This window comes from Centruroides vittatus, unplaced genomic scaffold (genome assembly GCF_030686945.1).
Source record: "Centruroides vittatus isolate TY-2023 unplaced genomic scaffold, ASM3068694v2 scaffold_384, whole genome shotgun sequence".
In the NCBI taxonomy this organism is placed as follows: Eukaryota; Metazoa; Arthropoda; class Arachnida; order Scorpiones; family Buthidae; genus Centruroides; species Centruroides vittatus.
This window is the reverse complement of record NW_027122705.1, coordinates 35,982-58,614: the sequence shown is the minus strand read 5'-3', so window position 1 is coordinate 58,614 and position 22,633 is coordinate 35,982. Positions and strand designations below refer to the sequence as shown.

The 22,633-nt window shown below is 35.3% G+C and overlaps 1 protein-coding gene across 4 annotated transcripts in view; it reads left to right on the top strand.

The window, feature by feature from the left end:
* LOC136988690 (protein trachealess-like) overlaps positions 1-20,682 on the top strand; it is an 87,866-nt gene extending 67,184 nt beyond the window's left edge. For all 4 annotated transcript variants that reach the window (XM_067286623.1, XM_067286625.1, XM_067286626.1 and 1 more), the window contains exons 7-12: positions 1,618-1,811; positions 3,602-3,708; positions 4,036-4,183; positions 6,901-7,019; positions 17,193-17,341; positions 18,900-20,682. In XM_067286623.1, coding sequence (XP_067142724.1) covers positions 1,618-1,811; positions 3,602-3,708; positions 4,036-4,183; positions 6,901-7,019; positions 17,193-17,341; positions 18,900-19,847 — 1,665 coding nt within the window. In that variant the 3' untranslated portion in view covers positions 19,848-20,682. The remainder of the gene's footprint in view (positions 1-1,617; positions 1,812-3,601; positions 3,709-4,035; positions 4,184-6,900; positions 7,020-17,192; positions 17,342-18,899) is intronic.
* Positions 20,683-22,633: the final 1,951 nt, after the last annotated feature.

Here is a 22,633-nt window from a genome sequence, read left to right as displayed (position 1 = left end):
TAATATAAGTAAATACACTCGCAACAGCTGTAAATGAACGGGTTAAAACGCCTAGCTCTAGTACCAAATTTAACCCGTTCATTTACGGGCGTTGTGAGTGTATTTAATTATGATAAACCTTAGCACATTCAGCAGAATTTAATGTGTGAATATCAAATATTTTTCTTTGTTTCTTTCTAATTTAATATACGGGTACATGCTGCTTAAAGATGAGGTTAAGTTCCAAGAAATACATTGTTAAACAAACATCACATAATATACTTAGACAAACTTATATATGGTATAGTCTCCTACTCATATAGGCTATATGTAACACAATGATAAGTATTTACATATCTAAACATAGAAAAGGTACTAGTGGCTAAGAATTTTTTGGCTTCATTATAATCTTATGGGACCTCTACCATACACGTGGTTAGTCGTCAAGTGGCACAAAGCTGTAATTTAAATCACATAACATAGATTTTTATAGGTCCTATATTTCTTATTTTGATGTTTATAAATAATAGTATAATTGTACTTCTCTGCACGCTGATGTACAAGATTTTTAAAAGTGTATTGTTTTCAAAAATATTATTTTCTTATAACATAATTTTAGTTTTTACAACATAAGTATATAGTGTAACACAGTGCATAGATTTTATTTAATTTTAAAATTCTTTCCAAACGGTGGGGGTTTAGCCCCGAAACTTTTCTTGCGTGCACTGCCCTGCTTCTGCATTATCAATACTATAAATTTTGCAAAATAATGCAAATTAAGGTGTTTTTGTGGATTTATATTAGGTGTGGAATTTTTAATTTTGTTATTGAAATTTTGTCTTAGAATATAGAACAGAACGTGTTAAACATTAATTTCTGCCACTCATTTTATATGTTGCGAAAGTTGTTCTTATTAAAAATCCTTACAGTTCTCTATAGTTTTAAATTCAGGAGATTGAAAACTAAATTTTGTAAATGCAATAAAGTTATATGGTTATTAATGCTCCTACAATTTATTTACTTTTTTGGTTAAAACGTAGGACAGTTCACGAATTAAATAGTGCAAATGTGGGTGGGTATGCAAGAAATCATTACGACAAGTTATGAGGGATGAGGCATTTGCAAAAAACATTATATAATGCTAGGCTTAATCCTTACATATTTAACAAATGACTAGTGTCATTTGTTAAATATGTAAGGATTAAGCCTAGAGAGTCTTTTTGTCGAACGGTGACAGCTTCTCGGATTTGACTATAACTTTTGTCATTTAATTAAATATTTAAATTTGAAACATTACTTGATTTTTTATAATTAAATTATGCCATTACCATTTATAGAATGCAAGATACTGGATCATTTTCATCAAAAACATTTTCTATTTTTTCCTTTTTTGTATTTGAAAAAGAAAGTCTTAAATATCAATTAAAAGGTGAAAACATACTTAAAATATTTATCCTTATTTTTTAAATTTTAAAAATGTATTGCCAAAAAGAACCACTTCATGATGAAAGATAGATATTTTTACTAGGAAATGACCAACTTTAATGAACTTTAAATAAAACATTTGAATATTTTTAATAATCAATGAATCAGATTTAATTAAATGCAGTTAACTTGAGTGTTAAAATTTAATTTCAGGTCGTTCTCCTCCTTACTCATCTTCGGCCGCAGTATTCGTTTTCTCACAACAGAAAAAATCCACCGGTGATAATAGGAATGGTGGCTTTGGCGATCGCTCTTCCACCACCTTCCATGAACGAAGTTCGCCTAGAAAGCGACATGTTTGTCACGAGATTAACTTTCGACTTTAGGATAGTGCACTGCGAGCCCAGGTATGTTTCTGTTTGTTTATTTCGGACATATAATATGTCGTACCTCCAAACTCTTAAAGTATATTTATGAATATGATTTATAAAAAATAATATATTTAACTTAATTAATTACAAAAAACATATGTAATCAGATATTTTTAATATTGGAAATGCTGAAGGAAAACATGAAAAAATTAACGTTTAATTTTAATTGCAAGAAAAGGATATATTAGTATTTATATGAAGAAAAGTATACTTGTATTTTTTTTTAACTTATCTTCAAAATTTTATTTGAGTTTTGATTAATTAATTAATTTATTTATTTATTTTATTTACTGTATAAAATCAGTTTTTGATATTTAAATTTAAATGTTTTAGCAAAATGAAAAATAATACCAAAAACATTTCTCAAAGATTTTTTGCCATTGGTTTCCTTAAGTATTTCTTATTATTATTACTTGTCTTTGTTTAATAATAATTTTTGATACCAATATAAATGGAATTTCTGAATGTTTTCAATAAATTTTGATTTCTAAAGTAAAGGTGTATTTGATGTTATGGTTTAACATTGTTCGGCATTGATAAAAACTCAAAAGAATTACACATATTCTTCTGGATATTCATTCAAATGAACATTTTTGGCCGCATTCAGGGACTGCCTCAAGCTTCAACTGTTAAAAGTTGAACATTTGCTAAAATTTTAAATTGAAACTTTATACAATTTTCTCCTTTTGATGTCATAACATTTGAATAACTACAAGGTTTATCAGAGAATGTACTTATTTAAATATACAATAAACACATATATAATATCAATATACAGGTACTCCTCACTTTACGACCTATCTGCTTAACAACCACTCACACTTACGATCAATCGAGTTTCGACCTGCAATTCGGGGAATCCCCTTTCTCAGCTTGAGTGTCGATCAGTGGCAAATGGTGACATGCGCACTAAGTGGCTTGCGCATACTATAATTGTCTTATAGTACTATAATAGGCTAACAGCGTACTATAATAGTCTTTTTACGAATAAATTTGAAGTTTGTTGCATAATTTGTATAATTTTACAACAATCCTATATTCCCGGCACAAGCTCCTCGCTTATCGACCAATTTGCTTAACGACGTAGTTGTCGGAACAGAACTCGGTCGTAAAGTGAGGAGTCCTGTATTTTATTTTATACAATAATATTTATATTTGAATAAATGCATTTTCTGATATATCATTTGAATAATTATAAGGTTTGACGTCAAAAGAAGGAATTTATACGAAGTTCCAATTTAGAGTCTCTGCAAATATTTCATTTGTAGTGGGTAACCCGAATTGGGCCCCCGAATCGGACCTAAAATGCTTATTTGAATAAAAATATTTTCTTGCTGGAAGAGTGTTAAGGGTGTTGTGTAATTCTGTGACAGTTCCAGCTTCAAAGGAGTTGTGACAAAAAATTAAAATACATTTTTACAATTTTTAATATATTTTTTCCTTTCACTTTCTAAGAAAATGTATAAAAACAACATTTTTCATTAATAGTTTATGATATAAGTCAAAATTTTAAATAATTATAAAATAAACAAAATTTAAAACCTAAGCTGGATGGCCAGGTGGTTAAGGTGTCAGCTAGCTGCTCTTGTGGACCTAGGAACGAATCCAGATGGGTTAAAAATTTCCAGAAATGATTCTGGGTGTGGTTTGTCCAGATATATCAGACTCCATTCTTTGCCACAGGGCAAAAAGAGTTAAGAAAATCTATGGTAAAATTGCTTTTAAAGAAAAAAGCTTGTAATTTCAAATTCTATTTATTATAATAGAGTATCAGAATTATTAGACTATACGGCCGAAGAAATGACTGGGAAAAATATGTATTTACTCTGTCATGGCCAAGATGTCCAGAAATTAAGGCAGTGCCATATCGACTGTAAGTATTCAAATGATGAGTATTTAATACAAATACAATTAATATTTATTTACATTGCTATTATAAGATACAAATAATGAGACAAAATAGACAATTATTCTGCAAAAAAAAAGAAAAAAAAATCAGAAAATGTTATAATTTTTTCCTCATTTTATTCAAATTATTAAATTTATCTTTATATTTTGCTGTTTATGTAAAATATTTTATGTATAGCTCAATTCTGTCTCAAATTAAAATCAGTAACAATAAATTTTAATATATTCATAATAAAAGTTAAATATACTTTTCCTAAAAATATATATAACTAATTATGTTTTAAAATTTTAGTAATACATAAAGGTCAAGTGATGAGCGAATATTATCGTGTGATGAATAAAACCGGAGGCTATACGTGGATACAGACTTGCGCCACGATTATATGTAACAACAAAAGTTCCGAAGAACAGAGTATCATATGTGTAAATTATGTTTTAAGGTAAGTATTTAAATGTTAAAAATATAATTTAATACGGTCATTGTTGAAATTGTATACTAGCGAAATAGTATAACGAGGGATGGGTAAACGGAACTCTTTCCCAGATGAAATGACATTAAACAGATAAAATACAAAATTTTCAAAGACAAAACTTTTAATAATATTGTTGGTTTTAAGTTGTTCGAGACAAGCATTAACCAATTTGATTAAGAAAAATAAATAATCATTAAAGTTCCATTTCACAATATAAAAAAAGGAAGCAAAGGTTGGACTTGAAAATGCAGTCATTTATAATAATACAGCTTTGTTGTTCTTGCAAATATATAAAAGATATACTTCCTACCTTAATACTTAACTGCACTACACACCAGGATGAATATAAACAGTGTGACTCACATTAACTGGTTGACCGGTGTACCTACGATTAAAACTTGTGAACATTTTTGTACCCCCTTCTGGGCTCTTTCTCAGGATTCATTTTTATTCAAAACAAGCTGGCAGTTAACATTCGAATATAAATTGAATGGTAATAGATTTCAGATACCATACACATGTGCATTCCCCTTAATATGTTTAAATATCTTAGGGGAATGCATTGACAAACACTTGACAAACTGCAGGGGTACACTTGACAAACACAAGAAAAATAACTTTTTATTTTTTGTTCTTTTTCCTTTATAAATCTTCTTTCCTCTTTACATATTCTATTGACTAATAATGACCATTCATGTCAGGCTGGTACTAAATCCCAGAATGGATTAAAAAAGGAAAAGAAGTGAATTTTAAGGAAAAAAACAAATAAAGAAAAGAAATTAGATTAGCCTAAATGTAAAATGAATGATTTAATATATAATATACTGTGGTTTTCTTTTCCTTTTAAAGAAACCACAGTATTATTGACAATTTTGCAGACATAAAAGGATAGAAGATAATATTTTAACAAAAGTAAATAAAATTTATTTACTGTTACTTTATGAGACACATATTTTACATGGTAGACTTGCACAGTATTCATAATAGAAATCAGGATATACTGAAATTAAAAATCTGTTGTCGTATCAGAGATTTAAATTACAAAGATTAATTACACTTTAGTTCATTCAAACAAGCATACAAAACAATTTCCCATGTAGTCTCCCAGATAATTCAAGCACTTGCCATTACATGAAAGCAATTTTTGTATGCCATAAGCAAATAATGTGGGCTTTGCACCATTTTCTCATGACTTCCTGCACTTCCATAACACCTAAATTGGCTGCTACTTTGATGCCTTTTTTTTTTAAAGTCCATATATGTGAAAATATCTTGGAGCCAAATCTGGACAGTATGGTGGATGATCCTCATACTGTTGTCAAAATTTCAGCAAGTTCTTTGTCTGTGCAACTGCACCAGGCCATGCATTGTCATGCAAAACTGCTATACCTTTAGAAAGATATATGGGTCTCTTTCTATTGCTGATGAATTTTTGTCACAGATGGGTATTTGGTGAAACAATACCACAAACTTTCAAGATCATGTCACCATTTTCAGCAGCTGTTTCTACACATCTGTGAGATGCAGACGCAGGACAGAAGCCTGTCCACTAGCTGTAAGTACGATGTTGATCATACAGGCATAATTTCAACATAATACATATTCATCTTTTCAATGTTCAGTACTGGTCTTTGCTTTTCCAATGAACCCTCATATATTCACAAATTAAATTATGAATACAGGCAATGAATTCTGGTGAATCACTGGATCAGTTACAATTCTTATCATTTATATTATTATTTTTCTAAATATTGATGTAACTAGAAACAGATGTTCAGCTTATAAACATTCCAAACACCTCGTGTGCCCACCATTGATAAGATTCCTATTGATATAAAAATTCAAAGATACACTTGTTAACGCCAAATGATACCATAATGCATCAGGCTATTTATCAGCTACATCCTTAATTAAATTTTAAGTGCCATAATTTGTTATGCCGTAATTTGTTACTAGAAGTAGATGTTAGACGTGTAGCCAATAAATAGCCTGATGCATCACAGTGTCGTTTGGCATTAACTGATAATATCAGGTATTGAGATGTTTACATATATATATATATATATACCATGTTCTATGTAACTTCAAAATATTATTACAGTCGACTCCACATAAGTCGACACCTGGATAACACATCACCGTAGGTTAATTAGTCAATTTTCTGTGGTCCCGGCCGACTTACATAGGCAATAATGTTATTAATGTTAAAAAACTCAGTTTACTTGACATCGTTTAATTTGTCACCACTGGATAAATCAACATACTTTTTCTGTTTTACACTTTTTTGACAGCTGATAAGTCGACTCCCCTCCTGAAAAAATGAGTTCACACCGTACAATAGGCTGTGTGGTGTAAACTCATTTTTCAGGGGGGGAGTCGACTTATCAGAATTCTAAAAAGTGTGAAACAGAAAAAGTATGTTGATTTATCCAGTGGTGACGAGTTAAACAATGTCGAGTAAACCGAGTTTTTTAAGATTAATAACATTAATGCCTATGTAAGTCGGCCAGGACCACAAAAAATTTACTATGTAACCGACGAGTAACGAGTTATCTGGGTGTCGACTTATGTGGAGTCGACTGTATTTGATGAAAAAAAATCTTTTTATTAAAAATTTGTTGTATTTTATTTAAGATGAGGAGCTCATTTCACATAATCTAATATGTTAATAATTTTTATTTCAGTGGCACCGAATATCAGAATTACGTAATGGATTGCAGTCAGATGAGGCATACGAACAACTTGAAATCAGATGAAACAAGCAATTCAGAGAAAGACAATTCTTTGGACAAGGAGGGCAGAGGTAGTGAGTGTCCCCAGTACGTGGGTAGACATTAGGATGTACATTAAACTCAGTAATTACTTCTAAAACATTTTTAAATAGTTTGTAGAAAATTTCCTTAACGCTAAAGCTTTTTATTTTCTGAAAGATTTTATTTACTCCATCATTAAATAGACAGTGCTACACTTTATTAACTTAAGATATAATGTGCATTATACCCAGTGATCAAATGAAAGCAGAACTTACAAGAAATAGCACAAATTCTATTTTCATTTGCTCACCCAATATCTACATTTACAAATGTTTTATTAAAAAAATCATTAATTCTGAATTAAAATAACCTTAATATAAATCATAATTTAAAAAATTTTTCTTCTTATGATTCAATCAATATACAAATCAGATTAAAGAAAGATTTATATTGTATATTAAAAGTAATTTATTATAAATTTACACAAGCATTTACAGTTAAACATAGCAATGAATCTTTATTTTGACAATTATAAGGCAGATTCCTGATTGAAATAACAGTTATGCAGAAGATCAATAAAGAATATGGTTGCTTCTGAAGACCAATAATCATCAAAAATGATGAGTTATATCAATAAATTCTGCATAAAATAAATTTTATTCATTAACAAGAGCAGAATCTTGCTTAAAAACAGTTGGTAAAAGACTGAAAAATGGCAGTACCTTTTCCTAGAGTACTACAGATGTTTGGTGTGGAGTCCATTCTTCAAATATCATTCATTGACCAAAGAAATCAATGACTGAAACTTATATAGATAAACCTTTTATAAAAAAGAATGATATACAGCATCTCCCTGAAAAAATTTTACATAGAAAGTTGAAGATCTAGTCCCTGTAATGCTTGAACAGTCAGGGTGCCTCCTACAAACAGAGAGAGGCAACATCTATTTAGCATACCATTGTTGTCAAAGATGTATCTTCCCCCAATGTTAGACATGATTGCAGTCCTGGAATCTTAAATCTTCAGATTCCATTCAAAATGTTGTTTTCAAAATCTCGAAAGTAGAAGACATTAATCTCAGGATTTCAAGATTAATATTACATTTTGAGAGAATGAACTAAAAGGCCATATTTCTGATCACACTGTACAGATATTCCAGGCTTAAATTTAGTTAATCTCTTCTTACCTTTGTATAACTGACAGATCCATGGGAAGGATGTGACGACTGCTTATCATCCTCTCTGCCAGCTGGATTCAATAAGTGAATTTTCACATTATGAGATTAAGATAGTAAGAATTTTGAGTTTTTCGATTAACAAAGCATTCATCAACAAGTCAAAATGAACATAAAGTTAACCCACATATAAAATAATATATACATAGTATATACATGGAATGCAAAAGTAGGTATACAGTTGAGAATCTGAGAAATACAAACATTTGGTGTTCATTATTATTATTTTTATTATCTTTTATTAGTTCGTATTCCTTATTTGTGATTTAATTTGTACATAAAAATAAATGTTTTTTTCACTATTTTCTTTCTGTATGTTTTTTTTCCATAATATCAACTGTATACCTACTTTTGCACCTCCGTATAGAATGATATTGGATAGTTCTGACACATTCATTTTTACACATGAAAAATGAAATCTGTAACTTGTGCTTTCTTTTGTTAAGACTTCAAAATCTAGGTGTTTTCATTACTTTTTTACAAATAGATATGCTTTATTCCTCACCCGCTAAGGCAGCGGTTTTCAACCAGGTCTACAAAATATAGTCTGAGCAGCACCATAATACTTACATTACTAAAAGTACAAAATAGTGGAATAACTCTATTGATAAAGAAGTAGGGGTGCTACAAGAAAAAATTACCAGATTGGGGTGCCACTATTAGAAAAAGGTTAAAAAACATTGCATTAAGGCATAGAACCTACACAGTTTCCCTTCTTGTTACTTTTAAGAAATTTCTGATTTTAGATTTTGTCTGATAGAGGTGACACGAATAATTAAGCTGCTTTTGATGTGAAAGAACATTAGAATTACAAAAGACTAAGAAAAGGTAAAAGAAATTCAGTAATATTTTCAGCAATTCTGGAATGAAAGCAGCTGGAACAAATGACAGAAATACAAGGTGATTTGTTTTGGATAGGATAATTTGAAAACTGTGTCATAATAAACACATTAGTTGTATGGAATTCAAATTTTGCCACAACAGCAAGGTAAGGTAGGAATTTCATTGGATAGTTTTGTCACATGACAAAAGTGGAAATGGCACAAACCATGGAACAAATGTGTAATTTGGTTTGCACAGTTTGAGAGTGTGATGGCTGTTAAACATAAATTTTGTCACGTTTATGGTTTTGGGAAGGCATCTAAGTATAATTGAATAATGTGCTTGTATCACTAATATGAAAAAATAGGGTCAATTGCATAGCTATTCTAGTTGTCATAAGTGAGATTCTGAGAAAGAAGCCTGTGTTTCTGCTGCATTGGTGCATAGTCCAAGGAAAAATCTATGATGATTATGTTGGAATCAGCAATTGAAGTCATTGTTAAATATTATATGACATCAATAGTACAATGCATTGTGTTGCAGTGGTGTTTTTGTAAATATTTTTCCCATTACGTAATAAAAGGTTGGTGGCGCTGTTCACCCCTCGGAGAACTGTTGATGACAATGACCTCGTTTTACTCTCCCCTTTCCAACACTGACCTTCTGTGAGTCAAGACAGTGTTATCTTTTGTGTAATGTTTGTTCCTTTGTTACATAACTAGTTAATCAAGTCTAACCAGTTTTTACTAATCTCTGAAAAGCAACATCCAGTCGAACAGATTATGCTGTATATGATAGAGTCCTTGGAGTTAGAGTCACTCTATCACACACAGCATGTTAATGCATTGTTTGAAATCATCAGAAAATGTACCTATATTGCTTATAGCATGTACTGTACAAGCATTATACTTGTACAGTACAGTACATGCTGTAAGCAATACAGGTACATTTTCAGGTAATGTGAAACAACGTGTTGACACATTGTGTGTGGCAGAGTTAACTCCAAGTTTTTCACTTTTGTCATATGACAAAACTACCCAATGAAACTGCTTCCATACCTTGCTGTTGTGACATAATTTTAAATTCACACAACTAATGTGTTTATTATGATAGTTTTCAAATTTTACCCACCCAAATGGATTACCCTCTATTATTCCATTATTCTAAATATAGAATTAACAGTTAAATATGTTTGACAGTTTAAAGAAATTAATAAGAAAATATATTAGCAGGAAACGGTACTACTACCAATCCTAGTTTAATATCTGTTATAAAAATCATTTCAATGAAATAGAGACTTTTAACAGAATAGACACAAGAAAGAACAAAGCTATATTTTCTTCTCTATATAATCTGGTGATACAAAAACACATTTATTCCAGGGTTTGGCAATACCTGGATATCAGCAGCATACAAGATTTTGTCAGCATGTCTGAAATAAGATTGGACGGCCTCTTGAACATCATCACTGGAGAAATGTTCACGCTAGAAAGACTTTTAGGGCTCCAAAAAGATGAAAGTTATTAAGAGAAGATCCAGACTGAAAAGGAGATATGGCAGTTACCCAGTTGAATTCCTGTATTTTGCACTGGAAGTGGAATATATGGGATTGTGCACTGTCCTGCAAATAACAGGATGCCTTTTGTGATGAAATCAGGCTGCTTCCTCCACAGTGCCTTCTTCACACCTTCAACAACCTGACAGTTTTAAGTACTAGTCACAGTGACACAGTAAGGTAAAAACATCCAAATGAATGATGTCCTAAAAAATAGTGACCATAATCTTGCTTGTATATGCCATCAATTGGAATCTTTTTGATGGGGTGAAACATATGTCAGCACTGTTAAACTATGTTTGTGTGCACTGTAGAGAAAATTCTGACTAGATTTCCTATTCTTTAACAAGACTAAACTGTAACCACATGTACTGTACACTATATTTGAATTGTGTACAGTACATGTGGTTTGAATTGCTCTCACTAGAGTGGTGGTAGAGTAACTCTATTGAGATTTAAAGCAGCAAAGTAAAATCATGTCATGTTGCTGTTGTGATAGGACACTAGTGTATACTTGTCTAGCTCTACTTGTTTGTTCAAATAGATTTTACACTGCATGTAGCATTTTATTCAGCATGTGTACTAAAATGTGAAGTGAAGGTAAAGATCACAAGTAGAACACAGAGGAAAATTTGCTATTAATTTAATAATAAGAAATGTTTCTAGAATTGTAGATTTTGTTTTGTTAAAAGAGTACAGTGAGAGGAACAAAAAATGCCATGGTTTTAAAAAATATAGGAATTTTTAAACATTTCTGAAATGAAATTTACCCAAAGTGGCAGAACTTGTCACAGCTAGACAAGTCTACACTGTGACAAGATAGTGTGTGCAAGACATGCTGGACAAAGCATTTCTAAAATGTTAGCTCTCCTGAGCTTTTCAAGCATTGTAGTTTCAAAGAGGTATTGAGAATGGTGCAATGGTACAACAAAGAGAAAACATCCAGTCATTGGCACTCCTGTGGAAGAAAATCTTTTGTTGATGAGAGAGGTTGGAGGATCGGTAGAATTGTGCAAGCAAACAGAGGCCACAATCTCACAAATAACTTCAGATTTCAATCTTGATGGGCAAAGGATCTCTAATCACATGTTGTCATGAACGAGCCCTGCACATGTCTGCCAGTTCAGGTACCATTGCTATCAATGAAGAACAAGACAGTATGCTCCCATGGGCACAACAAGAAAATTGGTTGCTGCAGCTATTATTATATTAATGAATCAAGAAAAAAATTAAGAAAATGACCATAAAATGTCGTCACCACATTTTTCTTTAACTTCCTGAACACAGTGTTCATTTGACACCTTAAGTTGTGCCATTATTGGATAAATTGCTCTGTTAACACATATGACAATGGAGCTAATATGAAGAGTAAGAAAGGGTGTACAAAATAGAATACTTGAAAAATATCTGAGGTGTTTTATGTGCCCTGCGCATGTCATTTTGTATACCTAGTTATGAATGATGCAGCGTCTTCTACAGAAACAATAACGTTTTTTTTTCTATTATACAAGAACTTTACACTTTTTTTCTGGTTCTACAAAGTGTTGGGAACTGCTAAAAAAATATGTTTCACAATTAACTTTAAAACCATTGAGTGCTACTTGGTGGTCAAGCAGAATAGATGCGTTAAAACTTTTACGATTTTAACTTTGTGAAATCTACGATGCATTATTCCAAATAATAGAAGACGTCAACAGAAATGCAGAAACTAAAGTTAAAACAAGAAAGTTCGCAAAAAATATAAAAAATTGAAAGTTTATATGCAGTGTACTTCTCTAGCATGATATTTTATTTGAAATAAATTCAGTCTCAAAGCTATTGTAATCTGTAACTATAAATTTGTCAGACCGTGTAAAGATGTTATCAGAAACCATACAAAAAGTGAAAAGTTATAGACAATCCGGATACGATGGGATGAAAATTGTTGCTAATGAGATTGCAGAGAATCTCGAATGCATTACAGAATTTCCTGCTGAAACTGAAGTTAGAGCCTGAAGGAAAAAAGCATCAATTTGACTATGAAGAAGCTATCAATGAACCCTTAACAGAAGAGAGTAAATTTAAAATAAACTTTTTTCAGCTATATTCTGGACATTACCCTTAATTCTCCGAATGAACGATTCACGCTTCTGGAAACCCGTAGCAAAAATTTTCAGTTTTTATATGACATTTTAAAACTCGAGGATTTAGATGAGAAAACACTAGAAAATTATTGTATCTGTCTCCAGCCGATACTTTCGGTCGAAAATGAATCAGATATAAATGCAAATGATCTTCGAGAAGAATCACATGATATATCCCGAATGCTACCATATTCTGTGAAACCTTTGGCTGTTTTAAATAATTTGTGCCAAAATAACTTAATTACTTTGTATCCGAATACTGTTGTAGCTCTGAGAATTTTATTAACACTGCCCGTCTCTGTAGCTAGTGGGGAAAAAGTTTTTTTAAATTAAGATTAATAAAACACCACTTAAGAAGTTCAATAAGCCAAACAAAACTTAGAATATCTATCATTAATTTCTATTGAATCTACATTGGCTGCCACTGTAGATTACACATCCCTAATTAACGAATCTGCTAAAGTCAGAAGGGTAAAACTGTAGTATATTGTTGTAGTTGGTTGATACTTGATATCATTATTTTAAAGTAGTTTATATCTTCAAAATAAAAATAGTATTCGTACATTTTGTGCAGTTTTTTAAAATCACAATCGAAGGTTATTTTAAAGAAAAACATTTAAGGGCGGCATTTCGAAGACTTGCATCACACTGAGAAAATCTATGGCACGGCCCTGTCCTCAAGTTGTATATCGGGACATCCTGTTCTCTATTTGTTAAATTACTCACTACACTGTAACAAGCACAGTATATCTGTAAGTCCTTCAATAACTTATCAGTAATATTCTACTCGACATCTCATGTCCCTCATTTCCTCCGTATGATGCTAAAACATACCGGAAGGGTTGTCACACACGTCCATTCACGCCACAGTCCAAACCTCAATTCCCTCTTTTGCCCTCAGGGCTGCATGTCCTCTTATTGTTCTGAAGATTTTCTATAACCATATATGGAAAGGAAGTTTGAATAGGAAAATTCCACGTAGAACAGACAAAAGAACAAAGGGGAAAACTAAGAAAGAGGAATGGAAACAAGAATAAAATTATAAAATACAAATATATGATTACTATATACATATGGCGTACAGCCACAGTCTATTAACAAAAAGGGATTGTTTTGGTGTCCTCTATAGCTTCCTGAAGTTTGGTATGTTTTTGAAACAATCTGTATATACAGGGTTGTTGATACATTACACCAGTGGTTTCCAACCTGTGGGGCGCGCCCCTAGGGGGCGCGAGACTGTTGCAAGGGGGGCATGCAGCTGTTTCCAAAATATCATTTTCGAATACAAACCAAAAAAGTTGAATAGGTGTCAAAAAAATGAATCAGCAAAATACGTATACGTAATCCACAATCCTCGCCGCAAATTTTTCGGGTACAAATGCTAAAACATCCATCCATACTCTTGCTGGAACGAGAACATCTCGCTTTTGCGTTTGGAGCTGAGCGCGCTTTGAGTATTTATGAAATTAGATTGTTAGAAAAATTAAGGGGGAGCAACAATTTTTTTTTAAAGGGGGGCGCAGGTACAAAAAGGTTGGAAACCACTGCATTACACTCTCCACAAGGTTAGAAGCAAGCCTGTTGATGATGAACTGTAGTTTAGTGTAGTGTTCAGTGCGACGAGAATAAGAAACAGGTATAACATAAAGAACAAAAGTTTATTTTATACAATATGAACACAAAAGATCAGGTCCCAACTCTGATGCATTGTTAGTGAATACTTTTATACAACAGTATAGTACAATCAAGATCGTTACACAAAAGGATTTTCCCAACCACTTTTCAGGATTCACACACATGGGGTTCAAATCACGAAAGTATATACAAAGATCAGCTGCACTTAAAACTACCTTATAACCTATGTTTTTACCAGCACCCGTCCTCTGCACATCTGATTTCCTTAGAAACTTGACCAAAAAGTCTTGACTACACTGATGTTTGCCCTCAGGGCCTTCTCCACTCTATTGTCTAATGCCCACACCCACGGAAGTAGGGCAAGGGTGGAAACTTCTCAAACTTGAGAAACAAAAGAAAATCAAGAACAAAAGGGAAATTGATAGGCTAGGAAAGGGAAGTATAGAAAATGAAAATAGCATAATTTAAAAACTATACATGATAAATGGTGTCATGCCACAGTAGGAAGACAATGTAGCTTTGTGTTCTACTGTTTGACACTGTAACAACAACAGAATCTGGGGATTATACAGGGTATCCCAGAATCTGGAAGTTATTTTAAGATACTCTGTATATCTATATTAATGATTTAAAATAATATAGAAGTTACAAGGATAGCATTTATTACATCTTTCTCTGTCTTCTTGACAAGTGAGAAGTTGTTCATTTACTTAGCCAGTATGTATATCCAGAAGATTCCATAAAAATAGTAAAAGTTTAATTCTAAGTTATAAAAGTTTCTTAAAACTACTCTCGTTTCCTTGATCACAAAATGTGGAAGAATTCTTCTATGGTTTAAGTGATAGATAAGTTAACTATAAAACATATATCCCTAAACTTTCTACAATATACATCAATGAGACCAAGAAGGAAAAATATATATACAGAAGATAAAGATGAAAGGAACACAATTAACACAAACAGGACTAATGATTGAGCTTAATATGATCATTAGTCCTGTGTAATACTTGCGTTACCCCAGGATTACACAAATATTAGCCTTGTTCTCTTTGTTTAATAGCATATTCATTGTATCTGTTCTAATGTCATATTTATCCTATTTTCGGTAATTGATATTTTAATATTCAAGAATTTCTTGTGCATTCTTACTACAGACTGAAGGGTAGATCCTTCAAAAAAAACTAATCTAGATTATTTTCATTCCATAGACAGAGAGGTTTTTTCTTAAAAAAAGCCTTCTTTTCGTCTCTCTACTAAACTTTCTTGGAGAGTTTCTAGATTCTTTTTACAGAAACTTCTGCTAGGGATAATTAATTAGAATTAGAAGTTATAAATAGAAAAAAGGTATTTTAAGACTAGAAGGAGGCCCGCTGGATAATGTATGCAATAAATCAGACCTGAAATAAGGCTACTCTAAATTTAAGAAATATCTTTTAGAAATTAAAGTTGAGTCTTAAGAAAAGCTGGCTCTGTCTGATATCATAAGTAATTAACATCTTCACCTACAAGAATTCTGCAATATCGTTACTATATCAGTACTGCCCTTGGCTAAAACCTTATCTATTTTGTACACAAAGGAATAAAATATCTGAATAATAAATTTAAAATTCACATGTTGACTAATACATTTTAATATGTCCAAAAGTTCTTGAGGTTATACTCATTATTTTTAATCCATAAAATCAAGAACTCCTATCCTTCTTAGGATTCTGTTGATGTCTTTTGGAGACACTCCACCTCCTAAAAAGTATTTTGTACCAGATTACACTTTATCAGATTAATAATTCGCATAACTGTGTAAAATAGTAGAGATGACAACAGTATAGATAATCGATGATTCAAATGCAAACGTTTTGAATTTTAAGTAAATATTTTGACAAAGAGGTACAGGTACTTCGGTTTCGTGTGTGACTTGCTACAGATGAAAATTGCTTGAACAAAACCAAAAACAAAACCTTTGCATAATTCTCCCTCCATATGCCCACTTCTAGTGTCAACTTTCGAATTATGTGAATAACAACATGAACATCACATAGTACTAACTGACATTCATTGAGACTATTTGCTGAATGACACAACACACTGGTGTTGTTACTTACACAGCTAGAGACTAGGCACGTCTATGGGATCCGTGCCATTATACCGTAAACATGAGTTTGTATTTGTAAATTGGCATATAACCTACATTCTTTCAAATTGGTCCATCAGTGATCGAGTGGGTAAAACCACCAAACACTGGTTGTCAGTTGAGGGTTTGTACCTCATCTACGGGCTGGCTGTGCAGAGTTTTCCATGTTTTTCACGTGTTTAACACCTAAATAAGGGCCATTTTTCCATAGGAATTCACCCCTCAACAAATCGCCCAAGAGTTATATTCTTATCACATGAAAATAAATGTCATTCCCTTTCAAATTGTCTTTTAAACACAGATAGGGCCTAATAATGTGAAGAAAACCCCGGAAAACTCAACGTGGCTGGCCCGTCAGCCAGGCGTGAACCATAACCAACTATCAACGTTCGGTGGTCTTATCCACTCGGGCACTGGTGGGCACCAAAAGATAATTTGCTCAGTAGTTTGCTTACACATTAATAAATTGCAAAATGCAGCTTTTAAAAAACTGCCTATTGACTTTAATGGCGATAGTTTCGATCCACTAAGCTTTTTCAGTGTGGTATGACAAATAGAATAAAGAAAAGCTCTCTTATACGTTTGATTTCCTCATTCGAGACTATAGAACTCGTTGATTAGAATATAGAAAGGATTCGAAATAGATTAGAGATGTAAACTTTTCCATTATATTTAAAGAAACTTTGAATTTAAGCTCTAACGCAATCATTCTTCTGTTATCTGCAGACAATCCTGCTGTGGAGAATATAAAACCCATTGCGTCGTCTCCTAAGATTACTGGAGGGGACGGTTCTACCGAAAGTGAGAACTTAAATGGAGATGCCCTAATCCAGCTGAGATCGAGCAACGAATGCACGCAAATGGGATCCCTAAATGTAAGTAGTCTTCGCCGACCAGCAACATTTTCTTTTATTTTGATTGATTGTTATATTTTGATTTGTATTGTGAAAATTTATATTGGCGAACATAGTCGGTAGGGTGCCACGTGCAAAGGGAAGAGTTCAAAGGCCATCAGGGGTGGATCCAGGTCAGGGTTGACACGAAAAAAGAATGTTTGCGTTAGCCCCCATTCGATTCTTCTGGATCTGCCACTGAACCAACAGGAAATACTTATTTTGTGGCTGGTTGCTGTTTTCCGAGTAATCCAAGCAAAGTCCTTCCTAGAGGCACTTCTCACGGAAGGATTTTCTGCGGAAAATTGGTCCCTATTTAGGTGCTATTAGCGTGAAGAGAACCCGGAAAACTCCACGTTGCTAACAGGCTTTTCTAATTCGGGCCGATCTTCGAAACCATTTGTTTGTCCTTTTTTCAATGTAACTAGGTGTAAGCCTGAAAATACGCTAAACTAGTGAAGGTGATTCAGTTTCTTCCATTAAAGTTATAAAAATAAATTACCAGTGTCCACAGTATATATTTTTTATTCTTTCCGTCTTGTGGGCCTTTTTAGTCATACTCCTTATGACCGGAATGGCGCCATAATATGGGTATGTGTGGGAGGCACGATTTTGTTCACCCTCTTCGAAGCTTAATAACTTCTGTGCTTTATGTCGAAAATTTCTGAAATTTTGCAGGGAGATTTGTGTATTAGGGGGATCGATGCTATTTGGTGATTAAAGGTCGAGGAGATTAGAGGAGGTCGATAGAGGGGATTAATTTATCTCGAGTGGGGTCGGACTTAATGAAGATTTTACTCGTCATTACCATTTACAGTTCTTTTTAAAATAAAGCTCGTCTCTACCCTCGAAATTAAGCTTTATGCCATTTTATAGTAATCAATAATATAAAAAGATTTTTAAATAAAATATTGTAGCAGATGGCGCCATATGCAATTTTAAATTCTTTTGCTGGCAAAGTTACGCAACTCGTTGCTGGATTTTTTGGAATATTTTTGAATTTTTTTAACGGCTTTCTATTGGAACAATAGTTCTATCGACGCATTGTTTTTAAAACAACTTTCCAATTGAATCCTCTCCCGTTTCCCCGAGTCATCAGGGATCCATTCCCCTTCTCTCTCTTTTCCCTATTTGTTTTTTCACCTCTGGTTTTTTATCCGTCCTTTCAATCTCCCCCTTTTAACTCACACAAAGCCACTATATCTTTAATCCTTTCAGTGTCTTCTTGGTTATCCTCATTCCTCGGTATGGCCACCTTGCCCTACTATTAAACGCCTTAAACGCGGTTCTAAGGTACCGTTCTGGATCCTTAGAGTATAAATGGGCCTACACGTGACTTTTTTTATACACTTCAGTTAAGTATTGACTACACCCTTTAAGCATGTTCACGTCTTGTGGCATCCCTTCCGCTTGAAGTCGTTAGCGACATTTCTGTTTTCTGTACTTTTTGATGGAAAGAAGGAAAACGAACTCTTCCCGGCACAATGGGGAGGATTTCTCTTAAATCGTCTTAATTAATCGGGCGATTTTCTTTCCACAGAAGACGACGTCGTCAGAGAATTCGGCGCTGTCGTTCCTGGAGGAGGGACGATCGAAAGCCAACGAAGACGACGAAGGAAATGGCAACGAAACCCGCTCCGAAGACGACTTTGTCGACGAACGAAGAAGGAAGAGGAGGCTCGAACCTCCCTCCGCTTCCGCTGAGGCGGAGGCCGATGGTCCCGAGGGCAAACACTCTAGTCTGGAAGGCGCTTCGGAGCGGAACGGAGTTTTTCTAGTCGACGCTCCGTCTGACGACTCCGACGGAACCGCCAAAGAGGGGGGCAAACGTGTGGCCCGACCGTGGAGGAGGTCCCCGGACGGCGCCTACTCTCGGGCCGCCGACGATCCCGACGCCGCCTTCGCCCCGCCTCCGCTCGAGGCCCCGGGAGACTTCGGGCCCGAGGCCGGGTGCCGCGCGACCCAGCGCTCCGCCATCCAGTGGATCGGCGCGCCCGGCGCCGCGTTGCCCGCCTCCGCCTTCCTCCGACAGTTGTACGCCAATCGCGAATCGGTCATCCGCTCGGGGGCCCGGCCTGGTCGCCCCTCCTATTATGGCCGGGCGCCACCCGCCGCCGATTGCTACGCGGCCCAGACGGCGGCCGAAGCCTACGGCCCGCCGGCGGGCTACGCGCCGGCCCCCGACTGCTTCGCCGAGGCCCGCGGCGCAGCCCCGTCGCCCGGCGACGAGTTTCGACCCTCGCCGGTCGACGTCTCGGCTTTCTCGGAGGCGGGCCTGTCGCATCCGCGTCACTACGCGGCGGCCGAAGCGCCGCCCTCCCACCTGCCTCTCAAACCGCGGGTCTTTGTTCGTCCGGGCTCCGTCGACCCCTCGGTCTACGATCGGCAGCAGTCCTACGCTCCTCATGGCTTCGGCCCCTACCACCCCCCGACCAAATCGTCACACCCGACCAACGGAGTGACCTGGTATCCCCGGCCTCACTCCTAACGTCGCCGCGCGGCCCGACTGCCCACGACCGCGGACTTCCGCTTCCGTTTGGGCGGAGCTCTTCTTCTCCCACCCTCCCGGAAGCGATCGGTTTCGGGGCGCTACCCGGAGGCTGTGATAGGGCGCGGAGCCGAATTTAACTAGCGTGTTTGCGCGCGGGGCGAGCTTCCGGGCCCTCGGAGGGGTCGGAAGACTCCGCCCCGCGGGTTTTTTTTCGTTTTTCGTAGGCCCGCGAACAGAGTGGAAAAGAGAGGCGCCGGTGAGTAAATGGGAACCCGAATGACCGCGGATCGTTGGCAGTCGCCATTTTTATTAGAAGCTTGCGAAAACATTCCTAACGAGAGATAAAAACGGAACCCGACGACTCGGAATGGGGCGGAGTGGCTCTCTCCCCCTTCCGAAGCGGAAGCGACGGATTCCTCCTCCCCTCCGGAGCCGCATCCGCTCCGGAGGAAGGGGCCAGCTTGGGATTCTCTGGACGAACTATGCAACTTTCCTACGGTTTTAAGGCCGGGTTTGGGGGGGACCCGAAGAGGGGTTGCGGGTGACGCGGGAGTTTTTAGACGCGCGAGAATCGGCGGTGGCCCGCCGCGTTCCTAAGTGAAGTGGTGCTCCGTTTTTCGGTCGTTTGCTCAATCTGTGATGTCCTTCCCGTAGTACAACTACGTCCGTCGCGGCTGCGCGGAGTCGTGCTTTATCGTTCGTGTACATAAACAGATGGATTATAAAGAGAAAAAAAAAGAATTGTAATCGCCGTCTCGTTCGTTTGTCCGTTTGTCTATTTATATTTTGGTTTCTCCTTTTGAATAAAAACCGTTTGTTTTCCTTGATAGAATCATGTGTTCTTTTTCCATTTCGGATCTCGTCACGCGCGCGAATTAGTTCTAAGAACAAAGGCCCCGTCTTCGTCTGGGCCAATAGCGTGCGCGTATTAAAAAACGAAATTTGAAATCTTCCGGACGGTTCGGTTTCTACGTAAAGCGCTAAGAAGAACCAGGGGTCTTCCGTCGCGCGCGCGCCCTACTTCGGTGTAATTACGAGTCAGTGACTCATTAACGGAGTCACTTATATAGTCTAAATCGATAAAATAAGGACTTATCATACAGAGATGGACAAATTAAGTTATTCAAATAGTGATTGTGCAGAATGCATTTCGGGTCCGGGTCCCTCCAACTGTAGACTGTAACGTAAGATGGCACTGGTTCAAAAGAAAAATCCGTTCATAAATAATGTAGAATTATTAAATTCTGGATTACTTAGGAAGGATTTTGAATTTTATATTATTAATCGGTTGTAAAACTATTGAATAACACATAAAATAAAATTGATGACCCATAAAAGCGGTATAAATTGCAGCCCATTATCGTGACACGGTCACAATGCCGGGCTGCAATTTTAATTAATTTAAAATGTATGCTCTCTATCTCAAATTAATAGTGTCTTGCCCCTGTACATCACGCTTTTCCTGCTAGCAATAAGTCGTGCCGGTCATCTAACTGCTTTCCGGGAGAAATTTTTGAATTGAAATAACGTGATTTCCGGTTGGGATCGGAAGTTCGTATATAGTTAATCGGGGCCTCTTGTCCCTAAGATTACGTAGAAAATATGTTGAAATGTATTTGTATTATTAAATGAATGAACGTGTTTCTTATTAACTATATAATATTTATGAAATTCTCGCGTAATACAAATAAACACTAACATTTAATACTTTGAGGTGTAATGCAAATTTGTAATCCTCGATTATGTGTATTGCATTCATCTATAGTTGCATAGAATACTGCAACTCGACATTTTGAGCGACTGAAAAGACACTGTTGCATTAATTACATCTTTTCTCCTTATCGTTAACAAATTAAAAATCCAGCAATGAGTTGCTTAACTTTCCCGGTGACATTTGGTGGCGTCATATGTTATATTTCACTTTAAAAACTTTTTGTATTTTTAACTATTATAAAATGGCCAGAAGCTCAATTTTAATGGAAGGGATGTTTTATAAAAAAAATTGTAAATGCTAATAACGAGTAAAATCGTCATTAAGTCCTACGGAGATACGATCCCCATTATCTCCCTACCCCCTAGACCTTAAATCACCAAAATTTAATAGCATCGATCCCTCTAATACACAAACCTCCCTGTAAAATTTCAGAATTTTACGACATAAAGCACGGGAATTATTAAGCTTCAAACAGGGTGAACAAAATCGTACCCCCTACGCACTAACGTCCGTTCCAACAGGAAAAAACTGTTTTAAGGTGTCCTAAGTCCAAAAATGTAAATATCTTGGGGGTCATTTTTTGACCTCTCATCATATTTTCCGTTTTATTATGTATTACTTTTAGATGCTTACTGCGATTTGTGGACATTTGGCATCGTATTACACCAGATGTTAATCGGAGAAACACCAATGGATATTTATTTGCAACAAGTTATAAACATTGACAATATCAATCTGCCTTCCCTTATCGAGATAATAAAAAGCAAGCCAGCATTTTTACTTTTCCGGCTTCTATATATAATTACAAGAGAAACAAAATGATCATAGAGCGGAACAGCGCTCTATAGAAGAACTCAGCCATACGTTTAGTGTTAATAGATTATCCGACGTACTTAATAATGTTTTCTTTTTCATTGTATGGTCTTGAGCCGAAACTTTTTAAAAATAAATTTTCAGTATCACAATTACATTCCGAATCGCTAGGCTAAAATCTATATAAATAAAGATGTAAATGTTCGTTTGTTCAAAATCTTAAATCTCCGAAAGTTCTTCTCCGATTGCCTTGAAA